The 12,979-nt window shown below is 40.8% G+C and overlaps 1 protein-coding gene across 9 annotated transcripts in view; it reads right to left on the minus strand.

Moving 5' to 3' along the window:
- The window catches only part of ATP10D (ATPase phospholipid transporting 10D (putative)), a 158,345-nt gene that overhangs the window by 12,314 nt on the left and 133,052 nt on the right, over positions 1-12,979 (minus strand). For 7 of the 9 annotated variants that reach the window (XR_014263870.1, XM_082462456.1, XM_082462455.1 and 4 more), the window contains 4 exons: positions 12,423-12,548; positions 9,473-9,673; positions 4,922-5,002; positions 3,605-3,709 (listed from right to left, as the gene is read on the minus strand). Coding sequence is in view for 8 of the 9 variants with exons in the window: in XM_082462456.1 (XP_082318582.1) it covers positions 3,605-3,709; positions 4,922-5,002; positions 9,473-9,673; positions 12,423-12,548 (513 nt within the window). In the remaining variant the exon portion in view is untranslated. Of the gene's footprint in view, positions 1-3,604; positions 3,710-4,921; positions 5,003-9,472; positions 9,674-12,422; positions 12,549-12,979 lie in introns of those variants that run through there. The other 2 variants (XM_082462460.1, XM_082462462.1) reach the window with 2 other exon arrangements.

Genomic DNA, 12,979 nt, shown 5'->3' on the forward strand with positions numbered 1-12,979 from the left:
TAACAACCCTTAGCGAACAAAACACAAAATATTGAAGCGAGAAGGCAAGAGCACCTTTTGTGAATAGCTCATATCAGTGTTGAAGTTCTATAAAACTATGTCAAACACCAAAAAGTAACTCTGGTGCCTAGTTTACTTTGTATTGTCCATGCACCATGAGGTGTTAGGATTTTCTCCTTATTTTTCCATATAGTCACTTACTGGTCTATTTCTTCTTTAAGATAATAGCTTAATCCAGTGAACCTCAAACTTTATCCATTTAAGTAGGTGGTAGACATTACTGTTGCTCACCAATATTCTCATTCTCTTCCTCTAATAAGCATTTGGGAGGATTGCATTTCCCCACCCCCTTGAAATTAAGCATGGCCACATGTCTTGCTTTGACCGATGAAATGTGAATGGAAGGGATGTGCAAAACTTTCCGGTTAGAAGGATGGAAGAGCTGGTGTGCAATTTTCCATACTGTCTCCTTTCCTTCCACGTTTGACCAAGAAGTTCTTCTTGGGGATAATTCCAGGTGGTACAGCTACGAGACACAGCTTGGGTCACTGAGCCACCCCTCAGAGGATAATTTCTCTAGAGCTGTCTGGAACCTTAATAACTTTACATGAGCAAGAAATAAATCTCTGTGTATCACACTATAACCTATCCACCTTCATATCTACATAGAGCTTGCATTATTATTTTTTTAAATATTTTTCTGTAAACTGGCTCACTATCTAATTAAGTAAATTTATTTAGAAAGAAAAGCAGATTACTACCTTAAATGTAATATCAGCATTACCTGTCATAACAGTGATGAGTCTGGGGTCTGATCTGTCTTTGTTACAAAGGGAAATTAGCAAGAGTTATTGTGAGAAAAAGTAACAGTCCCAAACAGAATTCTTCTCTGACATAATCTGAAGTATGAGAGAATCACCTTCATGTTATGCAGTAGTCAGTGTTATTTAGTGCAGTGTACAGTCCCACCTAAAATCATTGTGTATACCATGGTGGTATATATTACTCTTTTGGGGGAAGACTGCTTTTATTAATCATTTTTACTTTCTAGGGCTATAATTCTCAAACAAGACCCAATATTCTCCGTTTTCCTCTTAACCTTGCAAAGTATTTCTCCAGGGTAGATAGCTTCACAAGAGTCACAAAGACTGCTCATATTTTATAAAGATACACAAAATGCTCAGAAAATGTTGGCCCAATTTTTTTTTTTTTCTCAAATGTTCTTCTTTCCCACTGAGCCCTGAATTTTTTTTTTCCTTTAAGAAGCGCTTTTGGCAAGTGAGATGTGACTTGATGGAGTTGACTCGTTTAAATAAATGGATGCAGTTAAAGTCAAGGGACGCCGGGTAAAAACTGACAGGGAGGTGGGAGAGGCGGCAAAGGGATGGCGAGCAAAAGTGTGAAGGAAACCAATTCATATTCTCAGAATGACTGCCTCTTACTGACAACAGACCTTCAGAGGCCATGAGCTTTAGCCTCCCCTGGTGTGAGAAACAATTCTTTAATGATGCATCCTTTACAGACTAGTCACTGTTCTCGGCACCTAGCTTTCACTCCCCTTCTCTTAGTGAAGACACCCAGCATTACGCACAGTCTTGGTAAAATATTCCTCCTCTCGCCAAAGCCTATGGCTGGAGCTAAGGAAACAGAATTCTGTCACCAGGGACTGAACCTGGAGCACAATGAATGAGGCAAGAGCAGAGAGAAAATGACTGGGGCCAGTTCAGACCAGAGTACCAGCCTGCTAAGCCTGTCCATTAGTTTCTGTTCCCTGGATCTCTGGAGCCACTCTGGATCCTCAGGATGTTTTTCTGTTTGTTTGTTTTACCGTGATTTTCAATATATTTTGAATAACTTTTCCATTTGCTCAGGTTAGTCAAAATAGATTGCCGCTGCTCATAACCACTGAACCCAAACTGACACTTGACGTGTTAGAGCCTTTGGAACACTAATCAATGTCAGAACTTAAGACACTTCCTTAGGCAGTAGCAAAAGTACCTACATAATTGCTTAAAAATGAAATTCAACAGATATTCAAACAACCCCAAATATTTTAGTTCTAGAATTCTCTTTACTCTTCCCATCTAGTATTTGCAGACATTAACCTTTTACAACACTTTAGGTTTGTAAGTTCTGGTTATAGCAGGTTATAAGCAAAGCAGGTGATGTCAAAAATATTCAGCCCTACTTAAGAAATTATAAATAATCTCAATATGTAACTTCGTATAACATTTAAAACTATAACCTCATTCAGCTATTTCCTGTTTGAAACGCATCACCACCAACATGTTACATATACCCCAAACACTGGTTAGTCATTTAATCACTCATGTATTCATTCAAATATTTTTTGAGCACAAACTGTGTGCCAGTCTTGTTCTAGATACTGGTATACAGTGATGAACAAAATAAACATGGACCCTGTCCTCAAAGAGATTATAGTCTAATGTAGAAGAGAAACACGAATAGTATAATCACATAATTAAATGAAGAATTACAAGTTATTATTAGGACTATGAATAAAAACAAGAGGATGGTGTGAAAAAATGGATGGTGACGGAAGGGCTCTGGGGAGAAGCAGCACTTTTGCTGAAACCTAAAATAACATTTGAGCTGGGTAAAGTACAGGGATCCAAAAGTTGACTAGGAACGCTCCTATCAGAAGATATGGTCAATGCTAAGGCAGTTTACTTGTCAGACATGGGTGGGATGTTCTTCACTTGCAGAAAAAGGTTTAAAGTAAAGCTCTCTATCTGAATCCTTCATATTAGCTTTGCTGCAGATACCCTGCAATCATTTTGATGAAAAGACTTAACTTTATCATTAAGCTGGCAACTAAGTTCAAAAAGACCTAGTTGTAAATGAAATGAATGGTAAAAATTCTGGAGGGAGGGCTTCCCTGGTGGTGCAGTGGTTGAGAATCCGCCTGCCAATGCAGGGGACACGGGTTCGAGCCCTGGTCTGGGAAGATCCCACATGCTGCGGAGCAACTGGGCCCGTGAGCCACAACTACTGAGCCTGCGCGTCTGGAGCCTGTGCTCCGCAACAAGAGAGGCCGCGATAGTGAGAGGCCCGCGCACCGCGATGAAGAGTGGCCCCCGCTTGCCGCAACTAGAGAAAGCCCTAGCACAGAAACGAAGACCCAACAAGCCAAAAATAAAATAAATAAATTTTAAAAAAAATTCTGAAGGGAGAAAAAGATAATTTTTTTTTTTTGTATTATGAGAAAAGCATCAAATCATCACTTACAAAAGTCAGTATACCAGGATTATGGCATTACACCTGTTTTCCTTTTAGTTGAAAGGCAACAGCTTGGTCTTGAAGGATGCTGTCCGTAGAAGCATAATTGTTTCTCCAGCCCGACTCACCTCCACTAACCATCCACACTGTGGATACCACCAAGGGGCCCAGGCAGGTGTTCTCCACTCTCCCTGGCTGCACATCAACCTCAGCATAACGGCACTCAACGATCCACAAGAGTGGTCGTGGATCACCCTTCTTCCTTGGAGTCATTACTCTTCTTATGACCACTTGTCTTCTAGGCATGAAGACAATTCCCCCAATGACAGTTTCAGGCTACTTCAGAGGCAGGAAAACTACTCACCAAACTCTTGCTTTCAATTACCAGATGGAGGAGAATGATGAACAGAGCAGCCGTGTTCAGGGGGTTTCCAAATGTAAAGATGTCAATGTCTGAGCCCTGGTAGGTCTACAAAGAGAGAATAAAAGTTGGTGATCTTGGAGAGTTGTGCACCCTCAGTGGCACAGTATCATCGCTTTCATCACTCTATTCCACGACCCAAGTGAGGACTGAGTCCCTTTCTTCAGTGTCCCTGATAACTGATCATTTAGGATAAACTTGAACATTTTTAGAAAAAGAGACTGACTCTCTCCCAGACAGGCCATCTAAATTTTGAACTTTTTGGTTGGAATTCCTCTTTATTCTGAATCATAATTCATTTTCCTTGATCCTTTTACTTACACTTCCAACTCTTTGAGGTATAGAGAAAGATCAAATATGTTCCACTTTAACAGAGCTGAAAATCTTTGAAGCAGGTACTATGGCTAACCTGAGTTTATACCTCGGTTAAGTAAATATCCACCCCTCTCATACGCATATGTCCTCAAAGTCCTTAAAGGATTCCGCAAATGACACAATTTTCTGATCTTTTACAATTCTAGTCATTCTCTTCTAAATACACTTCAGATTGCCTTATCTATATACCTCTTGAAATGCAGTATACCTAGAATATTCTAGCTGGGTAAATTCAAATAATTTTATTTGAATAAAGAATGAAAATTGTTAACTTAGAGACTATTACCTTTTCCCTTTTTATTACTGAACTTTTGTTAACCATCCATGATCATATTAGTGTTTTCTTCCAGGGAGGGGTGTGTGTGAATGGGCAACTACATCATGCTGCTTTGTGCTTGGTGTTGGCCTAAATTCATTTACACATTCTCCGCTTAGTCACATTTCTTCCATTCTTTACCTGTATAACAATTTTTTTTTTTTTTTAAGTTTTGGGGAGCCTGCTTAAATTTAATACTCTGAATGTCATCCTGGTAGAATTAGCCCAGCACTCACGAATAACAGCTTCCATATTCTGACTTTGCCTCTCTGATTCTGACTCATTTAATTATAAGCCAGGCTTTCAACTTTAAAGTCATTGATGAAAACGATCAAGCAGTACAGGGCTAAAAAAGAGACCCAAGGGGACTCAGCTAAGCACTTCTCTCCAAATTTAACCCATTACCTAACATACTTGGGAGGAGTGTTATAATTTAGTCAGTAAATAATCAACTTGATTATATGAGCAAACTACCCTAATATACCCATTCATATATGCTGATACTGGTGACAGAGTACAAAGAAGTACCATTGATTAACAACAAATCCTTTGAGTGAACAAGGACTTACACAGTAAGGCACAAAGAAGCAGACCAGGCTTTGATAAAAGGCATCCAGCAAGGTGATCCAGAAGGTGAGTGGTAAGTATGCCTGAAAATGAAACAGATATTGGGGAGGGAGTAAGATTAGTAACAGTCAAGCAAGATCAAGGAACAACACAAGCCAGTACTTGTTTTTGCTTCTCTGAGAGAAAACTCTATTCCTTCATTCTCTCACTCACAAAACAGGTGGGATTTGTAAGTAGTAGTGGAAGAATGAGGGGTGATAATTGAATGAGATGAGTTCACGGGGAAAAAGAAACTCTTCTTCAACTCGTATTGCTTTTATCATTGGATCAATCTTAAATCTACCTCAAATAAGGATAGTAGTACTAATTTTCCATTTCCCATTGATCAGAAAACACTGTTTCAAAAACTTCTCCAATCCATCCACCTTTATTTCCATCACTCTCTTCATTCCAATTCACCATCATATGAATGATGGGAGAGCCATCTAACTGGCCTCTTTGCTTCCTCTCTTAGCCCTAATCCAACCTTCCCACAGCAGCCAGATGGTTTTAAAAAATGTAAATCAGGTCATGCCATCTCCCTAATTAATCAAACTGACCCCCCTCCTATTCCTCCAATGACTTCCACTGCATTTCCCATACAATCTAAGTTCCTTCCCATGGTCTAGGAGGTCCTGCATGGTCTGCCCATGGAAGCCCCTGCTCTCCAGGGCCACCCACCTGTTCTTACTGTCATTCACCATCCTCCCAACACACAGACTTCACCCTATTTCTCAAATATGCCAATCCCTTCTTTCTTCAGGGCTTCACCTGCGCTGTCATCTCTGCCAGAAATTCTTCCTGGACCTCCCACACGACCAGTTCCTCACTATTCATATCCCAGCTCAAATATTACTTCCTCATAGAGGCACAGACCCCAGACCAGTCTAAAAGTCATGCCCACTTAATCATTTACTACCATGGCATCCTTAGAAGTCTCTCATCACCATCGGAAATAATCTTATTTGTTTACCTAATGATTTTATGTTTCTCTCAACAGAATGTAAGCTTCATAAAGTGGGACCTGGGCTCTCTTATTCAAGTAATTAAAACAGTGCCTGGTACATAGCAGGTACTCAAATATTTGTTGGATTAATAAACTATTCTTATATAACTTTTCATATGCTAAACTGCTTCCCACCAAAAGCTTGTAGAAACAGAGAAAGATCAAGTAGAGATACCAGTCAAGTGATTGAAAACAGGTTTTCAAACAAAAGATAATTCTGATCAAATAGTAATGTGTGTGCAAAAGGATTCTGAGGTTCCATTCAGACCCAGCAGGAAGCATGGAGTGCTACAGTGTACTAGTGATGTCTGCCATGAACAAAAATGACAACACATGTATCATATCCCTGAGCTAGTCTTCCCTTTTCTTAACGTGTTTATAGTCTTATTTCCTTTCAAATGCAAAAAGAAACTGAAATTTTCTTGAAAATGTGTAATTGTCTCCTAAAGCTTTATAAATATACATCTCCATATAAATTCTTCTGTCCTTCAAGAGATTACACTTAGACGTTCTACATCTTTTTTTTTTTTTTAATCTCTTTGTCCTCTGTAAAATCAAAGCAATGAAGATTCATCATTTCCAGTCTACTTTCCCCTGTAGCTTCTTTTACAATTTTGTCATGAGAAATGATGGAATCTTCTACCTGCCTTTCTTCATCCAAGTGTCCATAAATTCTAAGCAGAAGCACAATCAAATGGTGGAAGAAAATGTGGCAGAGTCAAAGGGGCAACCAAAATGTCACTGGACAAGAGAGAACAATTTCAGGATAAGTTAAAATATAGCTTCATGCTTCTGGGGGAACAGAGGTTGCTCAAAAAACCTAGAGCCAAAAGGTTAACAAGCACACTTTCTCCACAGTAATGTGAGCAAGGGGAATTAGGGGTAGAGAAGGGTCGTGGATAAATGAAGGGCTGAAGGGAGTAACTCATGGGATCTCCTGGAAACTGAGAGGGAAAATCTGGACATGAAGTCAAAGCCAGGAAAGAAGGCCGTGTGGGTGATGAGAGATGGGTAATAGACGATTGCTTCTTGGAAGGGACGCTTCTGGCTGCAGCCTTCCAGACTCATCCCCTTTCAAGGAGAGAGATGCTATAACCCTGGAGAGTATATTTCATGACACCAAAGACAGGAAATGGCCCAAGCATAAAATAGAATTTGTTTGGAGGCCAAGTTCAAAGGAAGGGCAACTCTTCTGGAAGGTAAAGTCAATGAAATTAATTACCTTTTATCAATAGCCACATGCTGGGACTCTGCCTGCTTTACCGTGTATTATAAAACTGGCCAGCTCAATATAACAATGTGTGCAAGGCTTGATAGCAGTGTTCAACAACAGGAAACAATGACCTCAACTCTTCCAAGGGTAAAGACCAATTACAATGTTCAGGCTGAACAAATGGGCTTTTAAAACACCAAGCTATAAAAACGTTAAAGGTCTGCTTTTACCCCTCTTTCCCCAATGGACTTGGAATTTAACTTAGACCTAGGGTACAGGACAATCTTCATTAATATCAACCACATATTCCTGCACCCTGGTCTTGAACTTCAAGTCAGATTGGACTTTTTAAGGAAAACCTCATGTGGTTCTTTGATCTGAATGGGTTGGATGATATTAAAGGATTGTAAGGATTTCTTCCTCCCTGGAAGTTGACTTCCCCTCCATGTTGGCTGCTCCATGAGCCTAAGGACATTAAATTACCCTCCAGTCTCAAAAGGCAGTTCAACCCAGAATAAAATTAGATTGATGAAAATAAACGCATCATTTTAAATTCAGGATTTCCTCGAATTTTTGGTTAAGTCTGGAGTTGGGGGTGGGGTAAAAATAACAATATTGAGAGCGTAATCTTACTCAATCCTCACACCGTCTCCATAAAGTAAAGAAACCGGAGTACAGGCAAGTTAAATAACTTACCAAGGTCACATACCACTGAACCCGAATTTAAACTCAGGCTAAACATCACCCATCATTTCTAACATGTGCTGCTCTGGGTCAGGGTCTTCGGAACAGTGAGGCCAGTAAAGTCCGCCCCGTGGATTTCTCATGATGGGTCTCATTTTCGTCTCTCCAGTCCTTTTACAGGAAACCCTCCTTCCCAATCCTGTCCATAGGGTTCAGCTTTGTCCTCAGGAATGATCTATGGCCCAGGCCTAGTCAATGAGAAAATGATCTTTCCAGCCACAATGATAAGCACAGGGAAAGGCAGGGGACTCAAGCTGGGCCAAGGAGTTGTAACCAGCACATTGACAGTTGCTTTAAGAATAATGCTGTTTGGCCATTACTCCTGGATTTTGCAGCTATGAGAGCCAATATATTTCCCTTTTTCATTAAGCCAATTGGAGCTGGTTTTCTGTCACTTGCAACTGAAAGAGTCCTGACTAACAGTCCTTTTCTCAAGGCTAGAATATCTGACCAGATTGACCCCTCAGCTTTGTCCGCTTATACGTGCCTACAGGTTGCTGGTCCACCTCAGTCTCTGTGATCCTGACAATGTCCTTAGGAGAGCACTTTGGATTTCTGGCCATTAAACAGCGAAGGGGCGGAGGGGCACCCAAGGACCAAAGATAGCATCAGTGTTCTTTCTGCAGCACAGCAGGGGATCGGGAACCGGAGTTTACCTGTACCACCCATGAGCTTGGTGACACGGGCAGATTACTTAAAGTACCTCCCTGTGCCTGACTTTCCTCATCTAGTGTGAATAACGATAGCATCTACCCTGCAGGATCATTTTGAGAAGTAGATTTATGTATGTTAAGGACTTATAACAGTGCCTGGCATGTAAGAGGCATTACATAAATGTTCATAAGACCAGCTCAATGCTGGTTATTAATTTTGTAAAAGACAAATTAGAAAAAAAAAGTTTTGAGACAGCTAGCCCAATTAATCGGCAACTACAATACTATAGATAAGAGGAAATGAGACATAAGGGACATATCAGAGGTGGATGGACGGACTGAGAGATCAGTTAAGGGGAGGTGGGACATGGGTTTAGGGAGAGGGAGCCGTTAAGTTCACACCACTATTTTGCATGACAGCAGAACCTGAAGAATGTAATTTTGGCTTTAGAACCAGACCAAAAAGCATTCCCATCCCAGCTCTGCCATTTTTTAGCTGTGAGGTTTTTGGAAAAATTATTCAGCCCCCCTGAAGTTCAGATTCTTTCTCTTAGAATGGGAACAATACCAAGTTCTCTCTCAAAGTGCTTTGTGAAGATAAATGGGACTGGGGATATTTAGTAGTGTGCACAAAAGGCAGCACCGTGGGGTTTAGTAAATATTAGATATTATTAGTTGAAAGGTCTGAGGACTGGATTTCTGCTTATAAATACCTAAGATCTTTCACAGTTTTATTTGTGTTCATCTCAGAAGCGACTGACTTAATAGCTGCTGTGTTAGTAGAGATCTTTGGAAACAAACAGATGATTCAAATAGTTTTCAATACCCAACAACACTGGAGCTGAGCGGCTTTGACAGCAGCTACGTATCGGTCTGTGCGTTTTTGCCATACACCCACCTCTGACTTCTGGCCGTTTCTGTAAAGCTCAGGCAGTCGCATGAGGGTCTCTGCAGACACATCTTTCTCCAGGACACCATAAATGACAGGAGGGGCGGATGTGAAAAGGAGGTTGAAGAAGATCAAGACCCAGTAGTCAGTCATGGATGTTCCTGAAAACCCACAAAAGAACTGGTACCAGAAAAGGAGGTTCACATAGGCCTAGGGACACAAAGAGGAACATTCGCGTCTTAGAGTCATCAATGCGTGCTAGGACCGCACACGCCACACGCTGCTGTCCTGAGTCATGTGATCTCCACCCCTCCTTTCCTCACTTACAGAATGGAAGACCACAACTTACCTTGCAGGTCTTTTTGGTAAATGTTTAACTAAATTAAAACATATACACACACACACACACACACACAGACCATTTACTATGTGGTGCTGGCACTGTTCTAAGAGCTTTAAAAAGAATACATTTAATTTTCGTAACAACTTGGGAATTAACGTTGTTCCCATTTTACAGATGAGGAAAGTAAGGCACGGAGAGGCTAAGGAACTTGCCCAAAGTTACCTGGCTAACACGTGGCAGAGTCAGTATTCAAATGCAGATGTTCCAGCTCCAGATGAAGAGAATCTAGCCCTATGCCTGGTACGTAGCAGCCATACAACAAGTGTTCATTCTCTTGCTTTCTGGGTTCACAATTATTTTTTCCTGGTGAAATGGGATGGTGTCAGTTGAGTGGCCAACCATCCCAGTTCGCTTGGGACTGAGGAATTTCCCAGGACATGGTACTCTTACTATAAAAACTAGGACAGTCTCAGGAAAACCAAGACAGGTGGTCATGCTACAGTCCAGGCACATACATAGTTTCTTATTTTGTCTCACACAGAGTAAGTCCATGATAGCAAAAGCTCTGTGCCCTGAAGGAAGGCAGGCCACAGGAAAGGTCACTGGGCTTAGAATTAGGGGGTCTTGTTTCAAGTCCTAGGGAAACTTCCTATTGACTGTATGACTTTAGGTCATTTTAATAACCTCTATGAATTTTGGTTTCTATGTCCGGAAAATGAGAATTATACTATGTCAGGTCTTAGTATCAAGATCCAGTTAGCAACTGCTCATGACCTGTAAAATGCCTTTTTATCGATTTTAATTAATTGATTAAGATATTATTGTTGGCACCATAGATTCACTGAAACACCTCAGGATGGGGGCCACAATCCTTAGAATAGAGTTTCTTAGTCTAGGGTCCATCGATACGCATTATGCCTCACTCCTGAAAACGTTCTAGTTTTAGGTATATGCGGTTTGGGGCACTATTCTGGGGAATGAATCCATAGTCCTCGTCACTCCCTCAAAAATTGCCCAAGATGCAAGAACCGCAGTCTCAGAAAGCTAAGCTATTCGAATGGCTTCTGATACTGGCCCTGTTCTCCATCGTTTACAAACCATTTGTTGCTTGGCTAGGCGAGAAAAAGGTAGAAACAAGTCAGGAGGATTTCAGTGTGAACGGCCATCAAGGTCTACGGAGCAGAACGACCCCAGGGTCCTTGCTCCCTGGTGATGTACTCTCTACTAATAAACACCCCCTCTTTCCAAGGGCACGTGGCATCTCTTTTTTTTTTTTTTATGAGACAAAATTTTTAATACTTAACAACTGTTGGAGATTTGTTTTATCATAATGTCCTAGTCTCCTTCTAATATTAGTTAGAAATACGGAGTTAAAAGGAAGGGGGAGAGGATGCAGTGGACTGCATCATAATAGAAGAGAAGGTAGAAAAATGCAAAGGTATTTTAAAAACCCGGGAGACGGGCTCCCCTCTAAAAGTCATTGACCACTAAGTCCTGGAATTTTAAATTACGAATCACAGCTTTCCCCAGAATCACACTGACAGAGATATTATACATTTCAAATATTTTCATAAAGTATCAAGGCTTTCTTAAACTTTGACTGAATGTGCTAATTCCAATTAGTAAAGTACTGAAAGCTTCCTGAAAAGTTCATCGTGCTATAGGGAAAAAAATGCTCCTGCTGATTGACCGACAGACAGACAGACACACATGCAAGCACCGATCTAAATTACCTATTTGGGATATCCTAAAAATGACCCATTAAAGTCATCTTTTTCCTAAAGATGGCATTTCAACAGAGTGATGTAAATTTCTGTTTACTACTAACTTGCTACATACGCACTTTAAAGACCAAGAATAAATGTGGTCTGAAAATCATGACATATTTACATAATCACCCCACCTAGAAGGGATTTAGGTGAAGCCATCTAAGGTCCACATGGGTTTATGAAAGAGGAAACTGAAATTTAAATGGTTTGCTGAAGATTAGAAGCCAGGAATCCTACTACTCAAATTCTGCCCTTCTATGAATTACATAGTCAAAATTAAGTTCCTTGACCATCAAATAGCTACCAAGCACAAACACATTTTACAGGCTTGCCAAAGAATTCTTCATCTGGGAGTGCTAGCCAGCTACAGCCTAAGGCACTATACTGGGTTTTCATCTGTATCTGTGTCTTCAATACACCACATGGGACATCCGTCTGGCGACAGCATATATACATATATATTTTTTATATCTCCCGTAAAATGGAAGCAAACTTTTTCATTCTCTACTGACAGAAAGCATTAAACATTTCACAATTCTGCTTGTCACAACCTTTTTATGGAAGGTCAAAAACTGGATTCTAAACGAATCAGACAGGGCTTAATTGAATTTAAATGCATAGGGAATAGAAAATGCTAGCAGATGGACAAGCCTAGCAATCTGCTGTCAGCAGCTGAAACACAGCACATTCCCAGATTATTCCTGGTAAGACAGCAGAAGTGCTCCTGGCTGCTTCCCAAACATCAATAAGCAAAGTGCGCTTAGCGTCGGGCCCTTCCTCTTCACCCCTTACACAAGCTGGAGTGGCAGGGAGAAGGGAGGGGGGCGAATTCTCTGGAGCTACATACCACGTTCTTGTAGAAAAAATAGAGAATCATGTTGGAAAGTCGGGTATAACACCAGTGCCCGTGGACAAGGAGTAGCTTGCTGAGATGTTTAAACTGAGAAATGGCAAAGTCACTGGCCATCACAGCCTGCAGAGGCAACGGGGAGAGAACGTCACCCTGAGCAATGGAACACGTTACAACAGACACAGCACGTCAGCCTAACCGCCAGCAGGCTCAGACTGGTCAAATATGTGGTTTAAACCTTAGACCGGAAAAAAAAACAAAAAACAAAAAGCCTTCAAACAAACAAAAACCCATGAATACAGAGCCTTAACGGGTTACCTGGAGTTACCACTCAGTTTTCCAATGTGGTCCAATGAAACAAAACTTCTCTCTGGTCACCATTCATGATGTAATTTCAGCAAGTGTACTTTCCCTAGAGAGCAGTCCCCTTACCAAGAACTCTGCGTGTGACAGTGTGCATTTGCTTCTCCTCCATGAGGAGAATATTAAAAGTATATAGTCATGACTTCATGTGACTTTGTATAATGTTAGCAGGCAAAGGAGGTATTTGAATT

Source organism: Balaenoptera physalus (assembly GCF_965194825.1).
Source record: "Balaenoptera physalus genome assembly, chromosome: 5".
Lineage (NCBI taxonomy): Eukaryota > Metazoa > Chordata > Mammalia > Artiodactyla > Balaenopteridae > Balaenoptera > Balaenoptera physalus.